The sequence below is a fragment of the Mobula birostris genome, chromosome 1 (assembly GCF_030028105.1).
Source record: "Mobula birostris isolate sMobBir1 chromosome 1, sMobBir1.hap1, whole genome shotgun sequence".
NCBI classification, from domain to species: Eukaryota; Metazoa; Chordata; class Chondrichthyes; order Myliobatiformes; family Myliobatidae; genus Mobula; species Mobula birostris.
In genome coordinates, this window is record NC_092370.1 from 88,543,385 (window position 1) to 88,570,038 (window position 26,654).

Genomic DNA, 26,654 nt, shown 5'->3' on the forward strand with positions numbered 1-26,654 from the left:
AGGAATATAAGATGTAAAAATGTGAAGTCATCCATTTTGACAGAAGGAGAATAAGCAAACCATTTCTAAATATTGAAAGATTAAACAGTTTCTGAACAGTTTCTCAATGTTCAGAGGGACCTTGTAGCTGAATCACTGAAAGTTAACAATAAGGTTCAGCAAGCAGTCAGGATGGCAAATGGCACTTTGGTCTTCATGGCAGAAAAACATTAACAGAAGAATAAAGGTGTCTTGTTCCAATTGTATGTGGCCCTGATAAGATGACATCGAGATTATTGTGTACAAGTCCAGTTTTCCTTGCTCAAAAAGGACTTAACTGCAATGGAGCAAAAGCAGTAAAGTTTCACTAGATTCGTTCATGAGATGGTGGGTTTGTTCTGTGTGGAGAGAGGCTGTTTGCAGCTAAAGAAATGTCTGTTTGTGGGAGGCACCAGAAGACCAGAGAGTAACTAATGTTGTGCTATGATTTAAGAAGAGCAGCAGGATAAACAATCAACTACACACTTACCACAGTAGCGGAAAAGCTACTGGAAAGGCTTCTGCGTGATAGGAATTATTTACATTTAGAAAGGCAAGGACTGATTAGGGATAAGTTCAAGACCACCATAGAATCATAGAGAAATACAACACAGAAACAGGCTCTTCAGCCCATCTAGTCCATGCCAAAACCATTTAAGCTTCCTACTCTCATTGACCTGCATCAGGACCATTGCTGTCCATACCCTCTACCATCCATTTACCTATTCAAACTTCTCTTAAACTTTGAGATCAAGCTTGCATGCACCACCAGTGCTGGCAGCTCATTCCACACTCTCACGATCCTCTGAGTGAAGAAGTTTCCCCTCATGTTCCCCTTAAACTTCTTTCACCCTTAATTCATAACCTCTGGTTGTAGTTCCACCCAACCTCAGTGGGGAAAAAAGCCTGCTTGCATTTGCACTATCTATACCCATCATAATTTTGTATATATCTGTCCAATCTCCTCTTAATCTTCCACATTCTAAGGAATACAGTCCCAACCTATTCAATCTTTCCTTATCACTCAGGTCCTCCAGACCCAGCAACATGCTGTAAATTTTTCTCTTGTACTCTTTCAATCTTGTTACATCTTTCCTGTAGGTAGATGACCAAAACTGCACACGATGATCCAAATTAGGCCTCACCAAACGAAACAATGTTCCTCCAGACTGAACTGCACAAAACATTCATCAAACTCACTCACAAAATAAAGTAATACTATCACAAATAAATTAACAAATAGTAAAATATATTCCAGAAGTTTGACTTTTAACATAAGGTGCATTTAAAAAGTAAACAAAAAAATCCTCCCAGGAGGGGGGAGAAGATGGCGGCGCGGCGACAGCGTGCGCGGCCACTTCGGTGATGATGTCTGTTATCTGTCAAGTAGGGGACTGTGCACAATCCTGATTTGATGGAGACAGACGTGAGAGCACAGCGGAACATCTGGAAAACTTCTGAAATGCCTGCTTTGTTGCCGCTGCTACTGTGTGATAACCGGAATCTCCGGAGCTGAAGGCCCCGAAATCCTCATCTTTGTGTGTTTCAGCGGCTGGGGAGAGGTCGAAGGCTCTCAGCAGAAGATGGCGCTCGGAAGGCTGGTCGGAAGCTCGGAATTTTCGGACGGATGGACTCTGGGTCGACTGCTTCCAAGGTATCGGCAAGTTGACGGTGCCTGGAGGTTTATGGCAGGGAGTTTCTCCCTTTTGCTGCCTGCTATCGGGGACTCAGGAGTCGATCTACTCGGGACCTTGAGACTTTTTTACTGTGCCCATGGTTTGTTCTTTATCAAATTATGGTATTGCTTTGCACTGCTGTAACTATATGTTATAATTATGTGGTTTTGTCAGTGTTAGTCTTTGTTCTGTCTTGTTTTCTGTGATATCACTCCAGAGAAACATTGTATCATTTCTTAATGCATGTATGCATTTCTAAATGACAATATAAGAGGACTCTCATGTTCTCATAATCTTAAAAAAAACTGCTGCTGGAACTTCATACATGATGAAACCTGAGTGGGGTGATAGCAGGGAGTTTAATAGTCTCATGGCCTGGGGGAAGAAGTTGTTTCCTATCTTAACAGTCCTTGAACTTGTGCTATGATACCTTCTGCCTGATGGTAGGGGATCAAAGAGGTTGTGGGACAGATGGGAGTGATTCTTGACAATGCTAAGCAGCACTCCTGATAAATATCTCGGATGAGTAGAAGAGAGACCCTGATGATCCTCTCAGCAGCCCTCACAGTCAGATATCTAGCAATTCCCGTACCAGGCAGTGGTGCAGCTGGTCAGGACACTCTTGATGGTGTTCCTGTAAAAATAAATAAATAAATTGAATTAAATAAATAAAATTGGTTAGGATAGCAAAGGTGGTGGGAATGGGGAGCATTATGGCTGAGGTGTCCAAAGTAAAGGTTATATGGTCAAAATAAGGGGAAACTGCCATTCAGCGAAGAGATGAGACAAAATCTTGTCATCTTGTAGGTGGAGGGAGTTTGTTGCTAAGGACAGTGATCTTTAGACATTAAGGTTAGTGTATGTATTGGTATTGGTTTATTATTGTCATGTATCAAGAAAAGTAAAAAGCTTGTCCTGTGTACTATTCATACAGAACAAATTATTACACAGTGCATTGAGGTAGAATAAGGTTAAATAATAGCATTGCAGAATAAAATGTAAAAGTAGAGCAGGTAAGTGATGATTAGATTAGATTAGATTATGAGGACACTCAGTCCTCGTTTATTGTCATTTAGAAATGCATGCATTAAGAAATGATACAAAGTTCCTCCAGTATGATATCACAGAAACACAGGACAGACCAAGACTAAAACTGACAAAAACCGCATAATTATAACATATAATTACAACAGTGCAAAGCAATACCGTAATTTGATAAAGAGCAGACCATGGGCATGGTAAAAAAAAAGTCTCAAGGTCCCGATAGCCCATCATCTCATGCAGATGGTAGAAGGGAGAAACTCTCCCTGCCATGAACCTCCAGTGCCGCAAACTTGCCGATGCAGCCCCGGAAACACCCGACCACAGCTGACTCTGAGTCCGTCCAAAAACTTAGAGCCTCCGACACCGAGCACAGAGCACCATCTCTGCTGAGCGCTTCGACCCCGCCCCAGCCGCCGAGCAACAAGCAAAGCCAAGGACTCGGGGCCTTCCCCTCTGGAGATTCTGGATCACACAGTAGCAGCAGCAGCGAACAGGCATTTCAGAAGTTTCTCCAGATGTTCCTCTGTGCTCTCACGTCTGTCTCCATCAAATCAGGATTGTGCACGGCACCCTACTTGACAGTTAACAGACATCACCACCGGAGTGGCTGCTGCCCATTGCATCACGCCACCATCTTCTCCTCTCCTCAGTGCAAGATCGTAACAAAGTAGCTTATGAAGTCAAGAGTTCATCTTATTGTACAAGATACCAGTAACAGTGGGATAGAAGCTGTCCTTGAGCCTGGTGGTATGTGCTTTTGTATCTTCTGCCTGATGAGAAGAGTGGATGTTTGGGGTGGCTAGGAGTTTTAAGCTATTTGATTTACTGAGGCAGCAAGAAATATGGGCAGAGTCCATAGCGGCGAACTGGTTCCCATGATGTGCTGAGCTGTGTCACAACTCTTTGCAGTTTCTTGCGGTCATATGTGAAGCAGTTACCGTGTAAGTGGTGCTGAGATAAAAAAAAAAACAGCCTTGATCTTATTGAATAGCAGAGCATGGGACTGATTGGCCTACTCTAGTGTCTACTTCGAGTTCTTATGTACCCTGTGAGCTCCTCTTAATATCTTCAAAGTAATTACAATTTGATTTTCAACATTTCAATTTATATTTCACAAGCTATTCTTGGCTTGGAATTCAATCACACTATACTGTTTCTTTCTAACTTCTATTAAAAGATCTCTGCATTGCTGGAATGCCCAGCACTTTTTGCCCTGAACCTCATTATCCTTCAGAAGGTAGTAGTATGGAAGCTGGAAATTCCACACCAGCATGTTCAGTGACACACACAAGATGCTGGAGGAACTCAGCAGGTCAGGCAGCATCTGGGAAAAGAGTACAGTCGGTGTTTCAGGCCGAAACTTCAGAAGGGTCTCGGCCTGAAACGTCGACTGTACCCTTTTCCTAGATGCTGCCTGGCCTGTCGTGCTCCTCCAGCATTTTGAGTGTATTGCACAGATTTCCAGCATCTGCAGGTTTTCTCTTGTTTATGTTCAGTGACAGCTTCTTTCCTCCAGCCATCGGGTTCTTGAACTGACTTGCACATTCCTAATCCTGCCTACCTCAGCAACAGAACACTAAGGACCCGCTCTTGCACTATCGTGGGCTTGGTTTCTATATTTTTCTCATGAATATATTGTTTTGTATGGTCTTTTTCTTCACTCTGTTGTATAATATATGTTTTGTTTTATGATTTATGTTCTGTTGTGTTGTCTGAATCTATGAAAGTGATTTCTTTGGTTTTTCTTGAAACTAATCATACCTGTGCATACGAGAATAAACTTGACTTGACCTTTTACCTGCTCTTGGGGCCACGGTTGAGCTTTTGGCCAGTGATAGCCCAAAAGATACCAATGGTAGAGTACTCAGAATCATAGAGCACAGAACCAATCCCTTCTATTCATCTAGCCCATGCTGGCCTGGTCTTCTGCCTAGTGCCATCCATCTGCACATGGATTATATCCCTGTAAACCCCTCTCATCTATGCACCTACCTCTCCAAACTCCTCTTAAATGTTACAGTTGGACCCACAACTACCACTTCCACTAGCAGCTCGTTCCACACACACACACCAACATCTGAGTGTAGGAATTTTCCCTCAGATTCCCCTTAAATATTTCACATTTCACCCCAAATCTATTATCTTTAGTTCTTGTCTCACCCAACCCAAGGAGAAAAAGACTGCATGCATCTATGCCCTTTGTAATTTTATATACCACTATAAAATCTTCCTTCATTCTGTTGAACACCAGAGAATGGAAACAATGGAAGCAAAATGGCATAGTTCCAGAGACCTGACTTTGGATGCTGTCTGTATAGAGCTACTGTAGTTCATTTCCATGTGTCTGTACTGGTTTTCTTCAGGTGCACTGAGTACCAGGCCAATGTTAACTACCCTTAGTGTAGGTGGGTGCCTGAAGTATTGAGTTGGAGCGGACCTGCATGTGAGAATGGTATAGGTTTCAGGAAAATAAGTAGGGCAATGGAACCAACAGAATTGTGCTGACAGCCAACATAGCAGGAATGGACCAAATGGCCTTGTGTCCTAAGAAGATATGTGAAACATACAAACAAAACCTGTTAAGTAATAAAAGGAAATGATCCCTAAAGAGGTGAAAATCTGAAATCTCAAGCTTGAGAAATCTAGCAATTTCCAGTTGACATAACCCTACCTCGTTTTGTTAACTTGTATGGTCCAATTAATCCTTCATAGTAGTACCTGTGTGAGACATACTTCTGCCAAATTTGTATTTACTATATGCTTTTGAGTTGATGTAAAATAATAATTAAAAAATATGAATACCTTGCCTTCCTATTTAGAGAAAAAAAATATAGATAACTTTAAGGCAGCTGTGAAAACATCTCTTGGCTCCATTGGTAACACACAGCCCTGGAACTGAATGCCAAAGCTAGGTTGACATTTCAGTGCAAGACTGTATCATCAAAGAGGAAAGTGTGCAATAAATGTCATATTTGATCCAGTTGGCAGTCTTCTAAGAATAACTTCGGCTTGATTTACTGGCCAACATTCCTCTCTTAAATACCAAGCCAAAAGATTGGCCATTTTCAGAAAGAAAGATTTATGTTTATTTTGCACCTTTGATGACCTGACGTAGGTGAGCAGTGCTCCAGGGATTTAGCCAATTAGATAACCTTGATATGTCAGCCCAAGAAAGTGGAGAAGCAACTATTGAACTACGGAAGTCATCATACTGAGATCCATTCCTCTCCTGAGTTCATTTATTTACAGACTGATTTTCAAATAGGGTCATAATTCAAAAAGTCAGCTTGCGGTCTTCTTATCCATGCATACCAAGGGACAAAGACCAATTCTGACCTTTTAATTTCTGAAGAAACTGGCAAGTATTTCTCTTCCGACAAAATTGTTTCTTTAGTTTCTTACGTTGATAGAAAAAAAAATGAAAAGAAAATACACATTCCGTCATTCTGGTTTCCTGTGATATACCTTGAGCTGCCATGACAAACAACTTTTAATTTTGACTGGGAATTTATATTCAAAATTTACCTCATTAAATTTGTGTAAAAATCAAATGATATGTTCCATGTTTTGGAATCATAGAGATAATAAATATCAGATAGCACTGAAGATTGTTATTCTGTACCAGCTCTCTGGTAAAGCTTTCCAAATGGGATCACTCCCTTACCCTTTTCTCATTTATTTTCTTTTTCAATTATTAATCTGATTCCCTTTTCAATGTTACTATTGAATCTGCTTCAGCTGCCTTTGCAGACTCTACGATCGAAGGCATAAAAACTTGCAACCAAAAATAATTTCTCTGTTTCTTTTATTTTTTAAAATCTCTGTCCTTTGCTTCCTGTTGCTTGTGACATGGGAAGATTTCGTCTTCATTAGCTTCACTCAGGGTCTTGCTATGCCTTTCTGATCTCTGCTCCAACAACAGTCCTGCTTCTCTATAGTCCCACTATTCCATATAAACATCTTTAAGATCAGGGATTGCTGATTTAGGAGCAGATTTATTACAGAAAGGAAGTAATTTCTACTGTTACGTAACAGCCATTTTAGATCAATCCAGTTAGATCCATTTTCACCTCTTTATAGCCCTATACAGTTCTCTTTCCTTTAAATATTTATCAAATTCTATTTTAAAAGGCACAATTAGAGCTACATTTATCATACTTTCTGGTAAGGAAAACAAAATGTTGGAAGAGTTCAAGAGGTCAGTCAAATTCTGTGGATAAAGAAACAGTTAACATTTCATGTTGACAATTCAAAAACTGGCGGGTGTTGAAAGTCTGAGATATAAGTGGTAAGTACTGGAAACACTCAGCAGATCAAGCAGCATCTGGAGAGAAAGAAATAAAGTTAGCATCTCAAGTGAATGACGATTCGTTAATCTTAACTGGAGAATCCAAACATCATCCTAAACCATTAGCTCTGTAAACTTTGTTTCTCTCTCCACAGATGTCCTCTTACTGACTGGAGGGCATCTTTCATTAAAACTGAGAGAAGTTGGAAATCAAACATGTTTAAAATTGCAGAGGAGCTGAGGCACACGAGAAAGGTGCAGTTGGGGGGATGGGGGGGAGTCTTGGAAAGACTTTATGATCTGAATGATGCAAGTGTTGGTGGTTCTGGCTGAAAGAGGCTGCTGAGGGATTGTTAATTGCAGATAATTTATATGGAGGAAATTGGAAGGGAGAGAGAAAATAAACAATATTGGAATTGTGGCTGGAGAAACCAAATATTGCAAATACTGTTAGAGGAAGGATTGGAATAATGGAGCCAACATAATAAATATGTCTCCTCATTGGGTCCTCAACCTCTTGCAGACACCACACAGACTATGAAAGGTTTGGGTTATTCTGTCAGCTATCTGGTTCACTAATATGCTTTAGGATCGAAGTGTGTCAGCCTTACGAAACCCAGCCGATTGTAACTAAATAAGTCACTGCTTAATGAAGGATGCCTGAAATGTCTAGCAAGACCCAATAAACACATGCCTTGCCAATGTCATACTTACTAAAAAAAAATAAAATCTCTATCATGTACATACAAAATGAGATGGGGGAAAATGTCAATCAGGAAAATGTTAATGACAGACCGAGTAAAAGTCTGTTACCTTTACTAGAAGAAAGCAAAGCTAAGTAGTACAAAATTCAGTGTTTCTGTCTGCAATGTCAATATCACACTTGTCTGGCTATTTTAATTTAATTTAATTAAATTATAATTTCTTGCATAGGAACTAATTATCGATCTTTTTTATTCCAGGACATACAGGCCGCTTACTGAAAACCCTGTGTTTCACAAGCCTCACCTTTCTGCTGCTTCATGCCTTGTTTCAAATTACCATATATAGCCTACAGGTTAATAGGAAAATCAAGCCAGGATTCAATTGTAAGTATACAGTTTTTGTTACTTTTAGAAACATAGAAAACCTACACCTTCTTTAGCTTAACTATTTCTAGTTACAGGTGAGTTAGAGTTCATGTTATGGCTCTTGATTTGGATAGTAGATTTGGAATCGGCAGCTAAGGTACAGTATTTGTGAGGGGTGATTGATAACTTCGCGGCTTAAGGTAGAAGGAGTCAATTTTAGAAAACCTAGCACATTTATTTTCAACATAGTCCCCTCCTACATGTACACCTTAGTCCAGTGGTCGTGGAGCATACGGATCCCTTCTTTGTAGAAGATTGATAAGTTTGTGGCCTAAGGTAGAAGGAAATGAGTTATTAACTTCAACCTTTGCATTTTCACTCAAAGAGTTGAGCTGCACGTGCATTTAATGCTTACACATCCAGGTGGTCCACAGCAGGGGTGAATGATAAGTTTGTGGCCTAAGGTAGATAGAGATAAGTTATCCAGCTCTTGTTACATGCGCATGCACGTGCAGTTCAACCCTTTGAGTGATAATGCAGAAAGTTTGAAGTTAATAACACATTTCCTTGCACCTTAGACCACAAACTTATCAATCACCCCTGCTGTGGACCACTTTCTTGAGGTTCAAGGCGCCGACTTCAACAGAGAAGGGATCTATATGCTCCACGACCGCTGGACTAAGTGTGTAAATGTAGGAAAAATAAATGTGCTAGGTTTTCTAAAATTGTCTCCTTCTACCTTAGGCCATGAACTTATCAATCACCCCTTGTAGTGTTATATATCCCTTCCTATGACACACAGTTGGAATCAGAATCAGGTTTAATTTCACTGGCATATGTTGTAAGATTTGTTGTTTTCCAGTAGCAGTACATGTAGTGCAATGCATAATAAAGACTGTAAATTACAGTAATGTATGTGTATGTATACTATATATATATATATATATATATATATATATAAGCTATTACAGTAATGAATATATATATGAAATTAAGTATTGCAAAAAAAGGAGGGAAGAAATAGTGTAGTGTATATGGTTCATTGTCCATTCAGAAATCTGATAGCAGAAGAGAAGAAGCTGCTCGTAAAACACTGAGTGTGTGTCTTCATGCTCCTGTACCACCTCCTTGAGCAGTGAGAAGAGTGTGTGTCCTGGGTGATGCGGTCCTTAATGACGGACAGCTCCATTTTGAGATATTGTGATTTGAAGATGTCCTCAATGCTTGGGAAGCTATCACCCATGATGGAGCTGACTGAGTTTTCAACTTTATGCAGCTTTTTCCGATCCTATGCCGTGACCTCTCCGCATTGGACACTGTTGCAACTAGTTAGAACGGTGCACTTGTAGAAACTTTCTCAAATCTTTGGTGACGTGCTAAATCTCCTCAAACTCCTCATGAAATAAAGTCACTGTCGTTCTTTCTTTGTAATTCCATCAATATGTTGACTGCGGGATAGATTTTCAGAGATGTTGACACCCAGAAACTTGAAACTGCTCACCCTTTCCATTGCTATCCCTCACTGAGGATTGTTGTGTGTTCCTTTGACTTCCTCTTCCTGAAGTCCACAATCAATTCCTTGGTCTTACTGACATTGAGTGCAAGGTTGTTGTTGCAATACCACTCAACCAGCTGATTGATCACTGTCCTGTACGTTTCCACATCATCATCTGAAATTCTACCAAAAATAGTGATGTTATTAGCAAGTTCATAGGTGGCATTTGATCTGTGCCTGGCAACACAGTATGGGTGTAGAGAGAACAGAGCAGTGGGCTAAGCACACATCCTTGTGTTTTGCTAGTGTGACTGTCAGGGAAGAGGAGATACTATTTCTGATCCGCACTGACTGTGATCTCCCAATGAGGAAGTTAAGAAATGAACATGAATAAACATCTATTACATCTGTAAAGCAGATATCCTTGGAAGCTGGTGGGAGAGAAAGGAATAAGATAATAAGCGAATAATGGTAGATACAGTGAAGCAGCAATCACTTGGATCCAGTTATTTTTGTTCAGGTAATTCATTGTAATCAGGGAAGATATAATTCTAAAGAACAAACTTGTCACCAGCCTACACACGCCTTGTTTGTTTTAATGCTGAAAGTGGTAAAGTCCTTGCAATACCACACAAAAAAAATCGATACGCTCAGCAAGATTGCTGCCTCTGTCGTGATGATAAACATTTGACCCAATGACACTCTTTAAAACTTCAAAGTAGCCATTCAGCATCTGAACTGATCTGTCATTAAATGTGATGGTGGTTATTTCCAGCCACCTGCCTTTTTATTCATGTACTTGTTAAGATAAAGATCTGCATCATTGAGATGAGGCAACCATGGCTTTTCTCTTTGATGAAGGATGAGAGGTTACTTGATAGAGGTGTACAAGATGAAAAGAGGTGTAGATCGAATTGATAGCTGGAGACTTTTCTCCAGGTCAGAAATGGCAAATATGAAGAGGGATAAATTTAAGGAGATTGGACGAAAGTAAAGCAGGGGATATTATAGATATGTTTTTTTTAACAGAGATGATGATGAGTGGGTGGAAAAGGTGGTATAGACAGATATACCGGGGACATTTAAGAGATGCTTAGATGGACATGTGGATGATAGAAGGCCATGTAGGAGGGAAGAGCTAGATTGATCTCAGAGCATTTAAAAGGCTGGTACAACACCATGGGCCAGACGGCATGTACTTTGCTGTTATGTTCTATGTTCTAACTGACATTATAAAGTTAATAGAAGATAACAATTTTCACCTTTTACCCTGGAATGGTAGAGTGGGAGAGCAGATCTCTCTCTCCTATCAGATGATGTCCACTTCTCATTTATTTTAACTCTAAAGGAATCAGGGAAATCTATTCTTTATTATCTCATGAGGGAGATAGGAATGGAAGGGTGAGACAAAGTGAGCTGGGAGAAGAGACATACATCAAGACTACTCAAGCTCTGAGGCCTGCCTTTTGTGCTGTTCATTGTCTTTACAAGTAACCTTATAACAGAAATTGAAGATCTGATATTTAGAGTACAATATAAAATGTGACTCTGTTTTCAGTGTCACTCACCAATTGCCAGATGGAACACCTGTGCTGACATTAACACCCCACAAAGTGCTGCAAAATGAGGAAACTGTTCTGCAAAACTGGTATGAAGAGTTGACAAGCTGTCAAATCAACACCAAGATCTAAAAGATGCAAAGTGAGAGGCACAGAAGAGGTAGTAAGCACTTAGCCCATTGTCAGCGGAAAAGGAGATGGAAATTTCTGTCAGCCTTTAACAAATTAAAAGCCCATAGCGAAATAACTTTAAGTACCAGTTCTGAGTTCTTTAAAAAAGAAGCTGAGAATTTAGTGGTTGCACTTTATTGGAGATGCAGATCATAGATCTGCCTCCCTTTAAAAACTGTCCTACAGTTTTCCACCTTGTCTCTGGGAGCCTAATGAGGTCCATTACATAGTTGGAGCACAGGTTGCTTGGGGAAAAAAGATAAACATGTTGGATTTTATAATAATTTTTTTTTGATTTAGTATGGACAGCACTTGGTGTTCATCTTCAATGGTTTTTGAACTGAGTGGCTTGATGAGTCATTTCAGAGGGCATTGCAGAATCAACCACATATTTGTGGCCCTGGAGTCATGTGTAGGCCAGACATAGTACACTTCCTGCCTTGAAGAGCAATAGTGTCTTAATGTTTCTATTTTAAATTGAGACCACCTGACTGGCAGTATAGGCAAACATGTCTCACCTCATCCAGAGTCAAAATCTTTGCTGAATTAAGTCACTCAAATAGCTGGGGATAAAAATTAGGACAGTGGCTGAACACTATGAGATTCAAAAGCTAGTTAACTGATGCAGGGATTTGATCCAAAACATAAACAATTATTTTCCCCTCTCAACTTATAGGGCTCTGCCTGCAGATTATTTGTTGCTCCAGATTCCAGCCTCTGCTGTCTCTGGTGTCTTCAGTTCAACTGATGGAACTGACCAAGGAGTGTAATCCAAGTATCGAAAAAGAGGCATCAATCATAGGGCATGGTTCCTGAAAGTATAAATGCTGCATTTCAGATTACCAGCCGTACTAAGATACAATTAAAAGGGTAACTCTGTAGTTAGTGTCAAAGAATGTACAAGAATCTCAGTTGTATTGGGAGTCTCTGTAGTGAAATATAGTATATACGTATCAATTAGATTCCATGTCTTGTATAATAAAATTGTGGGGTAAAGTCCAAATTTAAACTTATAGAGTAAACAATAAATGATGTCATGTATTAATCATTGTCTTGGCACCTTTGTACTGGTAATGACATGAATGGAAAGTCCTACAAAAAATCGTGGATATGGCCAAGTACATCACTACCACCAGGTTCAGGATCAGTTGTTACCTCTCTTGAACCAGAGGGGATAACTTCACATGCCCCAGCACTGAACTCTTCCCACAACCTATAGACTCACTTTCAAGGGCTCTTCCTCTCATGTTCTTGATATTTATTGCTTGTTTATTATTATTATTATTATTTTATTTTTATCTTTCTTTTTGTATTTACACAGTTTGTTGACTTTTGCACGTTGGTTGTCTGCTCTGTTAGTGCAGTCTTTCATTGATTCTATTATGGTCATTGGATTTATTGAACATGCCTACAAGAAAATGAATTTCAGGGTTGTATATGATATATGTGTACTTTGATAATAAAATTACTTTGAACTTTAAATAAGGAATTAAAAGACACATATTTAACAAAATGCCTGTTGCCACATTGCCAAGAGCGCAGTGTCTCTCACAGCTGTGGCCAGTGTCTCCTTACTGCTGTCCTCTTTGAGTACATCAAATTTCCAGAGATATGAGCATGAATTATCAAAACTGAAAGTGTACTACACTGTCAGAGTTGCTCCCTTTTAGCCGGGTTGTTGAAAGCTGTGCCATGTGTACGTCCCAGTTTCTAATTGAAATGCTATTGTCCAATTGTAAAGCAGTGTCCTTGTTAATATTTATCTCATAATCTACATCATGAAAACAGATGATCAAGTCAGTATTACACTGTTATTTGCAGGAGCTGTTGTGCAAGTTTACTGCCATATTTCCTGCATTATCATCATGATCGTAAATTAATTTGACAGAGCTTTGGTCTTTCAAACCTCAGTTCATCCCAAAACTCTGTCCAATCAATGTCCAATTGTTTTTTTTTTTGTTCCTACTTGACCAACTATAAAGATTACTAAAAAAGCACTGAAGAGCATTAATTATCCAGTTTACCCTTGTTTGGAACTTTGCAAACTCAATACTGCGCCATGTAACTGCCTGTTGGATAACTACAGGCCAGTGTTCTGTTTTCCAGTTGGAAAAGGACTATAGCAAGTATTAGTTACTTTATTTGGAAGAAGTCCTGCTTGAGGAATATTCTGAATCTGTCCTTTGCAATATATTGCCATGATTTGTTTGAAAGGCTTACATGGAGAAATAGATAATACTGGATTTTGTGGTTGTTATCAAATACATGTTGAAAATGTAGTAGTCAACACAGATAACACAGTTGATCATGTTAACAATTTTACATTTTAACAATTTAACCTACCATTGAGTCTGCTGTGGTGTTGCTTAGAGTGACTTAGGGAAATTGCTCTTTGTACTTTGCTCATAAGTGATACTTTTATTTTCTGTTTTTCTTTCTGTCCTCTCCTTACAAAAAGGAGGCCATTCAGCTCATCAAGTTCATGCTGGCTTCCAGCAGTACAATCCTGTTGATTCCATTCCTCCTCTACTTACCACTCAACGTATTCTCCCTTGCACATGCAATCAACTCTCCTTTAAATCATTTTGCCATTATCTGATAGATTATCTAAGGGACAATTTACACTGGTCTATTCACCTATCAGCATAAGCTTGGAATCTGCAAGAAAACTGGAGCCTCTGGGCCAAACCCATGTGCTCATAGGGAGAGCATCCAAACTCTGCACCTTCATCTCTGAGGGGTCCCTGGAGCAAGAGGACAGCATCACCAACTGTTGTACACTGTGCTGCCCTTGACATGAAGGGCAAATTTCCCTGCAGCCTTTGTGGCATGTGCCTGCACACTAGCACTAGTAGAACTTCAGGGCCTGGCTCATTTGCATTCAGTCTGCATATATGTTGCATGCATTAAGGCAAATGGAACTGCATATTCAAAATGGAGTTCATCACGAATGTTTTGTGCTGCATTGAAAACTTGGGACTGCAGTCAGGCAATACTTTTGGAATTTAAAATAAGCATAGACTTGTAAATTTCTGAGAAGTATTGACTTTCTGACTACTGAAACCAGAGAACTGAGTGTAAGAGACATAGATCCAGGCAGGGATATAAGCCTGAAATGAGGAAGATTGTGAAACTTTCAAATTCTCTCCTCTCCAAGACATTGGATGCCCTGTTGAGAATATTTTAAGCACTGAAATGAATAGATTTTTTCAGCAAGAATTTATGGAGATTATAAACTCAAGAGATTATGTTGAGAAGTGTATTTGAGGCACAAGAACAATCAAGTTCTTATTAAACAGCAGTACAGACTAATGGGGCTGTATGGCTTTCTCCTGCCCTCGTTTCCTATGTTCATATCATTGACAAGCCCCTGGCGGTATTTCCTATGTTTCTGGGTTTACAGCCTCAAGGGAAGTTGAGGAAATGACTGTGGTGGTGACCAGAGTGTTTGAGCTACTAGTGAAAAAATAGTGAATAATTTATGGCACAGCTTTCCAAAGTTGCAAAATTACTGCTTTAGTGACAGTAAGTCATTTTGAGACATCCAAGGGTGTAAAAAGTGCTATGGAAATGCAGGTACCTCTTTTCCTCTCTTCTTCTTTACTCCTTGTTATCTGATAAATCATCTGAAGGGATAATGATTACTTAGAGCAGTTACAGGTACCTTTCAGACGATATACACTCAGTGGCCAATTTATTAAGTAGTGGAGTGGAGCCCAGCGTGGTCTTCTGAACCCTTAGCCATCCACCTCAAGGTTCAATGTGATCAGAGATGCTCTTCTGCACACCTCTGTTGTAATGTGTGGTTATTTGGGTTACTGTCACCTTCCTGTCAGTTTGAGCCAGTCTGGCCATTCTCCTCTGACCTCACTCACTAACAAGGTGTTTTGCCCACCGAACTGCCACTCACTGGATGCTTTTTGTACCTTCCCCATTCTCTGTAAACTCTACAGATGGTTGTGCTTGAAAATCCCAGGAGATCAGCAGTTTCTGAGGTACTTAATCCACCCTATCAAGCACCAACAATTGTTCCATGCTCAAAGTCACCTAGTTCATATTTCTTCCCCATTCTGATATTTGATCTAAACAACAACTGAACCTCTTGACCATACCTGCATGCTTTTATGCATTAAGTTGCTACCACATGATTGGCTGATTAGATATTTGCCTTAACGAGCCAGTGTGGAGGTGTGTCTAATAAAGTGGCTAAGCATGTATTTGAGGCACTGTTTATGTTGTGTCCTTAATAGGATGAGCCCATCTGGTCTCATGCAGACAAAGATCAAATTTTCAAATGTTGTGTGGAAATTACAGAAAGATCTTATTCAACAAAATAAAACAAACTTCTTTGGCTGAAGCCAACTTCTCTATAATCTTCAGTGTTTTCCAGACATCCATTGATGTGGTGAAGAGACCTGGAGTCTCTTACCAAACTCCATTTTATAATATTTTAGAAACACCCAGTTCACTTTCAAAACTACTGAACTTGACTTGGTAACCTTTTCTGTATGCTATATTAAAAATCTAAAGAAAATATTTCCTATATTATCAACTTTAGTAACAATAGCCCCTTTTAGAGGCATATGAATACTTGTTCACCATTCTTTCTCTTGGGAACTGTTTAAATCTGTTTTAAGCCAGTAAAAGTTTTGTTAAGACATGTTTTACCTTCCAATTTGAGTATGGCATATAAGAAGATGTATTGTGTGGGGTTCTTGATGGGGATAAATTCCTTTTTGTGCTGGAACGGTGAACACAAGCAGTCCCAGATTATGTAAGGGTTCTGCTCCAGAGAAATGTACATAAACTGATTTCTCCTTAAGTCAGAATTGCCCTGTTTCTGTAACTACCTTATCTCTGCATGCATTAGGTGTGATTCCATGTCACTTTAACACTACCCATAATTAAATAGTAAAATGTATGCTGTATTCACTTATCAATAGTACTGAGAAATATTTTATCATTGATATTACCTTTTTGAAAAAAAAGCTTAAAAAATGTATGAAGGAATTTGTGTAAAGATGGATTTTCAAAAGTCACATCATTCATAACCTGGGGAGCCCCGGTACTGCTTTCACATCTTGAAGAAAATGAACTGCTCCTGGTGAAGATTGTGCTAATTATCTTGTGATATTTTAAACCCAAGTACAGATAGATTAACACATATCAATAAGAATTCAAAGTATGCAGAAGTTAACGCACGTTTGTGCGCACTTGCACCCTCACGGTTTCTTGTCACATAGAGGGAGGCCATTCTGCCCATTGAATCTCTACTAGCTTTTAGAACAGTTTCATCAATCCTGTTATTTTATCAATTTCCCTGTAATCTGTTCTGTCACACATGCCTGTCAGCACCTTCCTGATTCTCCCACCAACTACTCAGACTATGGAAAATTAACAATATCTGGTTAACTAAGCAATAGCATATCTATTCGAATAATTCAGGTAGACAACTGGAGCATGTCCAAGGACACTTGTGAAAATCGCAGAGATAAGGTGCAGGCTCCATTCGGACTGCATTTGTGCTTAGTATGGAAACTAGATACCGAGATCTTTGTACAGTATTGATATAATCGTGCATGCACATTTACACAAACCACAGACACATACATGTGGTAAAAACATGTAGCTTTTATGGTGACTTTTATTCGGTTGGCAGCAGACCAGGATATCCTAAATTCCCACTGTTTTACATTTTGTCATATTAATATGGATACCCAAATATTTGTAAATCCATTACAGTGTTTTATTCTCTTGGTTTCCTGATTAGGCAACACAGATCATTGGGCATTGTCACAGGCAGTAAGTTACTTTCTGGTCTTATGTAAATCTCATGTGGCCCTTATCTAGGAAGCAAACTTTCCTCAATCAACTGCAGATCCAAGTGCAAAAAAATAAAGGCTGTGCTGAGATCCAGCTGAATAGTTATTACAGACTCTGCTTTTACAGGAACCTGCATCATCCTGATAACAGTCTCTCTGCTCGGCTCAATTTTATTGATCCTTTTTATAATTTGATCAAACAGAAAATGTTCTTCGCGGACAGTCCCCTGGATTAGACGGTGCAAATACAGATAACATCACTGTAGCTCTACAATTGATAACTATACCAATGTGTTTCAAGCCATCTATGTGTCAGGTGATAAGCAAAGTGAAATAGGGAATGAGGCATCCTTATTATTGGGTACTGGTATGACACTGTTGCTGGGTCTTTTTGGGTGTTCTGTCCTCATAGTTGAGTCCGTTGACTATGCTTAACCTAGCTGTAATAGAAGCAACAGTATTGGCAAAATAATCTGGTTATTTAGCACGACAACTTTTGCACCATTCTGCTATTTTGTGCATATCATAGAGTCATACAGCATGGAAACAGGCCTTCAGCCTGAGTGGTCCATGCTGACCAAAAATCTTGCCTAAGCTAGTCCCATTTGCCTGTGTTTGGCCCATATCGTTCTAAACCTTTCCTATGCACACAACTTTTCAATGTCTTTAATTTACCTGCCTCAACTACTTCCTCTGGCAGCTTTTCTCATGGTATTTATTGTTGTAATTTTATTATCTTGCGTATAATTTCATGCAAGCAATGGGTTTCATTGCATCCTGGTGTATATGACAATAAGTTAATCTGAATCTGCTTGGAGTAAAATCAGAATCAGGTTTATTAACACTAACATACTGCATGTTGTGATTTTTTTTAATTGCGGCAGCAGTACAGTGCCGAACAAAAAATACTATAAGTTACAATAAAAAATAAAACACATAGTGAAAAAGAGGGATAATGATATAATGTGTGTAGTAGACAGAGATAAAAGGCTTTCTGTGTTGAATTGATGAGTACTACTGTGATGTCCTGGGGCAAATGAACTGCCCCGGTGAAGTTCCAATCAGTTATCCTCTTGTAGTATTTAAACATGCTGAGAGACAGACACACACACACACACACACACACACAAACACGCACATGCATATTTTGGAATGCAGTCCCTGCAGTGATGCCCGGAGCACACTCTTCAGTGAACTCCCAATAAGGCTTACGTGAGCTGGAAGAACCCTTCATGTGTGAAAGCAGCTGATAGCAAGGGACAGATAGCTTTGGCTTGAAGGAGGCCAAGGAATGGGCACTGTTTACTGGAGGATAGAGTGGTATTTCAATTAAGTGACTGGATTGTAATCTAGGTGCCTGTACTAATGAATGGGAGATGTGTTTGAATCACATGTATAAAATACAGTTGTAAAATTTTTCAATTTAAATAAATCTGGAATTGAAAGCACTAACAAGGGTAAGCAAATTGAAGTAAAATCACATCTGAATTATTCAACGTCCTAAAGCGAAGGAAAAAATTTCCACCTTCATGCAGTCTGCCCTACCTGTGAGCCAAGTAACACTTAGCTTGCACCTAAAATGTTTCAGCAACCTGATTGGTTAGAAGATGGTCTACCATTCCATTAGAAGATTGGGCAACATGCTAGTGTAACAGTTAGTGCATCACTTTACAGCACCTGTGATCATCGATGAGGGTTTACTTCCCACTGCTGCCTGTAAGGAGTTTACACCTTCTCCCCGTCACTGCATGGGTTTCTTCAGAGTACTCTGGTTTATTCCATGTTCCAAAGATGGGTTGGGGTTCGTGAGTTGTGGGCGTGCTAAGTTGGTGCCCAAAGAACGGCAACAATTATGGGCTGCTGAGTAGATCCTGCAGGTTTGATTGGATGCAAACAACTCATTTCACTGTATGTTTCAATGTTTAAAGCTAGTCTTAGTCTTTAATCGTAACCAATACACTTTACGGCATTTAGAGCAAGGCAATAAATAACAGCTTTTACCCTGCATAACGAATAAGTATAGAATCTCTTACTAACTCTTCCTTCAGTTAGTCCTGAAGAAGGGTCTCGGCCTGAAACGTCGACTGTACCTCTTCTTAGAGATGCTGCCTGGCCTGCTGTGTTCCCCAGCAACTTTGATGTGTGTTACTTGAATTTCCAGCATCTGCAGAATTCCTGTTGTTTGAATAAGTATAGAAATTGCATTAGCTTTAAAGTCTCTTGAGTTATCAAGACGAACACAGGAACTTGAAGATTTTATTGGAGACAATAATGAAAGCCTAGTTTTGGTCTGATTAGATAAGTTACTTAAGTCTGAGAGACACTATATTAGAAGACTTCAGTGCACTTTCTGACTATATATATTTACATTAGAAGCCAGGAAATACTTGGAGAAATGTTGTCCTCAGGAATAGTTACCACTGGGTATGGAAAATGTGGCATACGATCATAGCTGAATGAGTTCCTTCCAAGATGAGATATCCCATCCCAAGCTGTGGAAGATGACCATTGATATTGTTCAAGGCAATCTCCTTAAATTGGCTTATTTTGGAAGATCTTTTGAGAAATTGCATCAGTTGGAGCTCATAGTCGTGGGTCAGTTGCAAAATAGTTCAGAATGCAGGTGGATTGTGTCATATTGAGGCATGCTTAGTGTGTTAGTTGACTTTTGTCTATACTTTTTCAGATTCTAATCAATCAGGTTCTACGCAGCAACCGCTGTAAGGAATACTTATAATTTTAATATGTGATTAACTGAAAAATTAAGTATCAGATCATGAAGTTCCAACTCCTAGCTATGCACTCCTGTCGGCCACATTTCCTCTACACATTTTCCCTATGGGTGCTGCAAATTATTCTCTCCCTAGTATCCATCCAGTTCCCTCTTTAAAGTCCTAATTAATTATCTCTTAGCACTCTTATGAGTATGATGTCTGGGTCAAAACACCCACTGTATAAAATAATTTTTTTATCTTACTGCCCATGTATTCACTCCAAAATGTTAAACCTGTAACCTATGGGCCTTGAACCAGCTTCCATCCATTCAACTCCAACTAAAACAGTTGCCATTGTCCCTACCTCTGTCCAGTCTCCTTTTGGCATTCTTTCCAGATTCTTCACTCCCACCTTCTAGCTGAAAGTCTCCAAGGTTTAAAATGAGCTCGGAGCCTTCTAGAACTTTTCAGCTGGCTGCAATCATAACAATCTCGTAGACACTCGGCATAGGCCAATAAAAAGCAGTGAGGTGTAAGCGGAGCGGCAAGGACAGACAGAGGATCTAAGAAAGTTTCTAGCATGTATTTTTTTGTCTCTAATTCTTTGTCTATTAGTCCATAGCTAGTGCAATGAAAATAGATCCAGGGTAAGTGGTATGTTTCTTATGTGAGGGTTAGTGGTATGTTCCTTGTGTGAGATATGAGATCTCTGAGAGACCTCCAGTTTTCCTGATCACTACATCTGCGCAAAGTGTATTGAGCTACAACTCTTTAGAGACCGTACTAAAGAGCTGGAGCTGCAGCCTGATGTCCTTCAGCTCATATGGGAGAATGAGGAGGTGATAGATAGGAGCTACAGGGAGGTAGGAGACAGGTACCTGAGAGATGGAAAGGGAATAGGCAGCCAGTGCACAGTGCCCTATTGCCATTCCCCTCAACAATAATACACCGCTTTGGATATTGTTGGGGTATCCAACAGTAGGATGACCTAGCAGTAGGAAGTTGCAGCAACCGGGTCTCTGGCAGTCAGTCTGGCTCTGTGGCTCAGAAGGGAAGGGAGAAGAATGTGCCGAAATAATAGGGGATTCCATAGTTAGAGAAGTGGACAAAAGATTCTGGGGACATGAAAGAGACACCAGGATAGTATGGTACCGCCCATGTGTCAGAGACTAGGATGTCTCAGATCAGACTGACAACATTCTAAAGGGGGAGGGTGGAGAGCCTGAAGCTGTGGTACATATTTGTACCAACAGCATAGGTAGGAAAAGGGAGGAAGTCCTGAAGAGAGGATACAGGGAGTTAGGTAGAAAGCTGAAAAGCAGGACCTCCAGGGTAATAATCTCTGTATCGCTGCCTGTACCACATAACAGTGAGAGTAAGACTTAGAATGGTATAGCAGATGAATGGATGGCTGAGAAATTGGTGCTGGAGGCAGGGTTTGAGATTTCTGGATAATTTCTGGATCATCCAGTCAAACCTATATAAAAGGACAGGGTTACACCTGAACCCAATATCCTTGTGGGCAGGTGTGTTTGAGCTGTTGGGAAGGATTTAAACTAATTTTGGCAGGGGCATAGGAATGTGAGTGGTAGGGCTGAGGATGGAGCAGTTGGTATACAACCAGAGGTGGTATGTTGTGAGATTGTCAGGAAGGATTGGCAGATGGCAGGTCAAAATTGCAGTCAGTGGGATGAGTTGCAGTGTAACAGGAGACAAAATCGAAAAGGGTGGCGAATACAGGACTTGAAGGTATTAGGTTTGAATGCACATGCAATATATGGAATAAGGTAGATGATCTTGTAGCAAAATTAGAGATTGGCAGGTATGATGTTGTGGGCATCACAGAATGGTGGCTAAAAGAAGATGATAATAGGGAGCTTAACATCCGAGGATACACATTGCATCAAAGAGTAGGCAGAGAGGTTGGGGTGGCTCTGATGGGTAAGAAGTGAAATAAAATCCTTAGAAGGATGTGACATTGGATAGGAAGATGTAGAATCCTTCTGGGTAGAGTTAAGAAACTGCAGGGGGAAAAGGACCCTGATGAGAATGATATACAGGCTTCCAAACATTAGCCAGGATGTGGGATACAAATTACAATGCAAGACAAAACTGGCAATGTTATGATAGTCATAGGGGATATCAATATGCAGGTAGATTGGAAAAATCAGGTTGGTGCTGTACCCCAAGAAAGGGAGTTTGTAGAATATCTATGAAGTGTTTTTTTAGAGTAGCTTGTGGTTGAACCTACTAGGGGAAAGGCAATTCTGGACTGGGTGTTGTATGATGAACCAAATTTGATTAGTGAGCTTAAGGTAAAAGAACCCTCAGGAGACTGATCATAATATGATAGAATTTACTTATCATCCACCTGCCTCTGTTTCCTACTCCACTCCCTCCTCGATCCTCCTCACACCTCCTCACATCCACTGGCCTCACCTCAGCTCTCACCCTTTCTTAATATCAGCCATCTTCTCTCTCTGCTCTCAGTTCCAATGCTGCCTGACTTACTGACTTCCTCCAGAAGTTTTTTTTTTCATTTTTGGTCTAGATTCCAGTAACTATTATTTTGTGTCTCCAGTTATTTGTATGTTGATCAAAAATCTTTCATTCTGATACTTGACCTTGTGGAGTACTCCTAGTTACCACATGTCCACTGTACTATTCTGAATTATAAGGGTTGAAGCTGTGCGGATATTTATAAACATGCATGAGCTATGTATGCTACAGATTTCAGTTCATTCAATATCTGCTTCTGGCTGAGCACAACACTACAGCTGCAGTATGAATTTACTCTTGACATGTCATATTAGTCCTTGATTATAAATGTGATTTTTCCACTCACAAGTACTGCAGTGCCTGCTGTCCTCTGTAATTTGTCCAGTTAACTTCCTGCATGAGTCATCCAACACTGGTTGCAATTGACAAGTCATTCTTATCTTCCAGGCCATGCTGCTAATGAATGCAAAGCAATGATGTCATTAAGCATTGATATTGGGAAGATTTGGGAATTGGAATTGGTTTATTATTGTGACATGTACCAAGATATAATATGCATGTCTTGCACACTGTACATACAGATCAAATGATTATATGGTGTGTTGAAGTAAAACAATAACAGAATGCAGAACAAAATGTATCAGCTGTGGAGAAAATGCAGAGCAGGAAAACAATAAGGTGCAAGATCATATTGAGATAGATTGTGAGATCAAGAGCCCGTCTTATCGCGCTACCAACCTATCAATTGTCTTACAGTAATGGATAGAAATTGCCCATAAGCCTGGTGGTATGTGCTTTCAGTCTTTTGTATCTTCTGCCCAATGGACAAGGGGAGAAGAGACGATATCTGGGGTGGGTGAGGTTTTTGATAATGCTGGCTGCTTTACTGAGATAGCGAGACATATGGAAGAGGTGAATGTCCTGCTCTTGCAAGGATGTTCATCTCAGCATTTATTCTCCCATCAAGGATGTGCTTCAGAGTATTACTGTGTGTGGCTTTTCAGCAAAGCATAAATGTGGCAAAATTGAGTTGCTCAAAGGAATTTAGAAAAGAGTTTGATGCAGAAGCAACTCACATGCAGAAGCTGTTGTGCATTTCCACACCTTGAGTCCTGGTGTGTACTCCTCTTGTAGGATGCAACAAATCTTCTGGTGTAATGCAAATGTTACTGGGACTGGAGGAGTTGGGAAATATAAGGACAGGATGGATAGCCTGGGACATTTTCCCTGGAATATAGGAGGTTGATATGTGACTTATAGATTTACATATGTACCGCCCTGGGTGAGATTTCTACTGCTATGCCATGACATGTTTTTATTTTGGCAGTGTCCTGATAGTTAAGGGTATTTTGGCTTTGGCTAAAGCTGAGGAGCCATGTTGCTCAACTTAGGAATGTTGTGTCAGCCAATCAAGACTGTCTGGGTACGTGTTGTAACTTTCTGCCCAGTGAGATGTGAGAGAAGATTCTAGAGAGCTGGGCGGAATCAGATTTTCGAAGGACAGTAGTCTAGTTTAGCGTCCTTTGGTGAGATCACTGGAGCAGGGCACAAGGGACGATGTGGCAGAATGCTGCCCAAAGGAGAGACCCAGTTGTAAGAAGGGCTTTGTGCAGAAAGATTAATGGTTCCAAGGAGGAAGTGCCAATATTCCTGAGTTAACCAGTTCATTCGAGATGATCTTCGAGAGCAGTTCGGACTGTGGCTTGTGCCTATCATGCAGAATGTGGGTTCAGTGCGAAAGTACAATGATATACTCGACTACTTCAGTAACGAGCTCAAACATTTATGTGCACATTGAACTGGTTTAACTATAATGGACCCTTTTCCCTTTCTTTTCTTTTCCTGTTAACTGTTTGATAAATTTGAAAATTGATGAATATACTTATAATTTTATGCTGGTGTACCATCTGTCATTTCTTGGCGACCAATAATTGTGTGTGAGCAGTGTTTACACAGCATTTTCTACAATCAGTGTTCTTTAATTGGAACATCACGACCGTCCTGTTTGGTTGAACCCCAAATCACGTCGACCCATAGATGCACATTGCTTATGAAAGGTGGCCTTCCCACTGCTGAGTCAGGTGGCTATTAGAGAATTAGCTAATGAGCCAAGTTTGTATACGAGCCCTGGTGAGTGGGTTACATATAAAATCATCAGGGGGTAGTAGATGAGGTGGATGGTCACCGTCTTCCTCCCAGGTTAGGAAAGTGGCATACATTTACAGTGAAAAGGAAAATATTTAAGAACGACCGGAGGGAGACACAGGGTGGTGGCTATGTGGAAGCAGGGGCCAGAAGAAGCTGCAGAGCAGGTAAAATTACAGAGTTTAAAAGACATCTGGACAGGTACATGGATAGAAAAGTCCTCAAGGGATATGGGTCTTGTAGGAAATGTAGGAATATGCTCAGATGGACAATAACTATCTCAGGTAGATATCTTGATTACATTAACCATTTGGGGCCAAGAACCTATTTCCATGCTGTATAACACTCTGACTTCAAATCTAAACATTCACTAAATTAATTCTTAGGATGAGAAAGTTGTCCAATGAGGAGAAAATGAGTAGAATAATACAGCAGTATTACATTTTCTAAATTTCAGGTTTTGACAAAGTAATGTCTAGAATTAGGTGGATAATTGGATTTTTTTTTTGGTGGTTGTCCATCGTGTCCAACGATGACAAGAAACCTGTGGAGGAGAGTTTTGAAAAGGGAAAAGCTATTACACTGGGGCATTTCCACTCTCTTGACCTTAGGATTCCGGATCCAATAGTACAAACATGTGTCACAAACTGGGGTCTTCCTTGGTTGCAGAAGATGACCATGATGTTTTTTTATGTCTTGTCATGCCCTTTTCTCTCCATGGAACGTTACAGAACCACCTTCCTAGTCGTTGGATCTCACTGTAGATCTCATCCACCTAGTCCGCAGGAGCTGACTTCATATGCTTGGACAAGCATGTCCCTATCTCACCGGGGTATGAGGCCACCAGCCGCCCTCATCTGGTTTAGCCCGCCTGTCGAAGCAGTGTACTAGAATGTGGTTGCTGTCAGATGCAGACAGCTACTTGGAGCCACACTTTCATCCCAGAATTAGACTGAGACCTTCTCCAGTGCTCCTTTTTCCCAGTTAGCGCACCAAAACTATGAACAGCCTTCCAGCTGTGGCCTCACCTATAAAACTATAACAAAACCTCCTTGCTGCTGAAGGTGGACACCTTTGGAATAAAGGCTAATGTGCAACATTGTGGTTCGATCTACTAGGTAACACTTCATGATTCCTGCCTTAGAACACTTAAATTGCTCTGTACTTCACTCATTTGCAGTCTCTCTCTCTGTTCCCCTTTCGCCTAAAGCCTTGGAACTTATTCTAACTCATATGTCTATCAACTTCTTTTGGTTCTATTAATCATTTACTTCAAGGGATGAATTATGCTTGTCAATTAACTTCCTGGCATATCTTCAAGAGGTGGGAGGAATGTGGAGCACCTGGAAGAAACCCACACAGACACAGATTAAACATGCAAACAGCACCCAGGTTCCGGATTGAACTCAGATCCCCGGAGCGCTAATGTGTTTTTACGCCCATTCCTTCATATTTAAAGTGCACAATTATTTGTAGTAGTCTGCAATAGTGAACAATTACAACTAAGGGCCTATCTCTCAGCATTCGTTCCTTCTCTTTTAGCCAAACCCAGACTAGCAGCCTGGAGTTCTACTGTCAAACGACTCCCGTGAAGCAGAAAGAATGCATTCATATTAGAAGAGTATTTTAAAACTGAAGAGCAAAGCAAGTCAAACCTTAATGGTATCAGTGATCAGTTGAAAATGGCGTTGAGGACTGGCAAATGATATTGAATTGCTGTACAGGATCAGACTGTTCCTGATTCTATTTCTTTAACGGTTTTATTCCAGATGTTGTGGCACTTTGGCACTGAACGCTGATTTTATAATCTATTCTCAGATCTTTTACCTCTGTCTGCAAGTAGACGAAAGTGATGCTGGATATAAAAATGTTGTTTATAAGTTATAGAACTTAAACTGCTTTTACATTGCTTTAGCAGAAATAGTTATGTAAATTCTCATGCACTATGTTTCCAGTGGTTCCAACTATTAACCAAAGCACACAATAAACTGTCTGAAGTTTACGTTAAGCACTCCATTGTAATTAAATAAAGAAAATGCTGAGATTGCTCTACAGGTTAGACTGGGGAAATAATTAAAATTAAGTTCCTAGAAATCAAAATCTAATAGATCGTCAAACTGAAACGCCAGTTCTCCTTGCTTCACAGATGCTGC

The 26,654-nt window shown here is 40.1% G+C and overlaps 1 protein-coding gene across 2 annotated transcripts in view; it reads left to right on the forward strand.

Annotated features, from left to right (window-relative positions):
• The window catches only part of LOC140198027 (piezo-type mechanosensitive ion channel component 2), an 835,978-nt gene that overhangs the window by 476,923 nt on the left and 332,401 nt on the right, over window positions 1-26,654 (forward strand). For both annotated transcript variants that reach the window (XM_072258850.1, XM_072258859.1), the window contains exon 3: window positions 7,989-8,114. In XM_072258850.1, coding sequence (XP_072114951.1) covers window positions 7,989-8,114 — 126 coding nt within the window. The remainder of the gene's footprint in view (window positions 1-7,988; window positions 8,115-26,654) is intronic.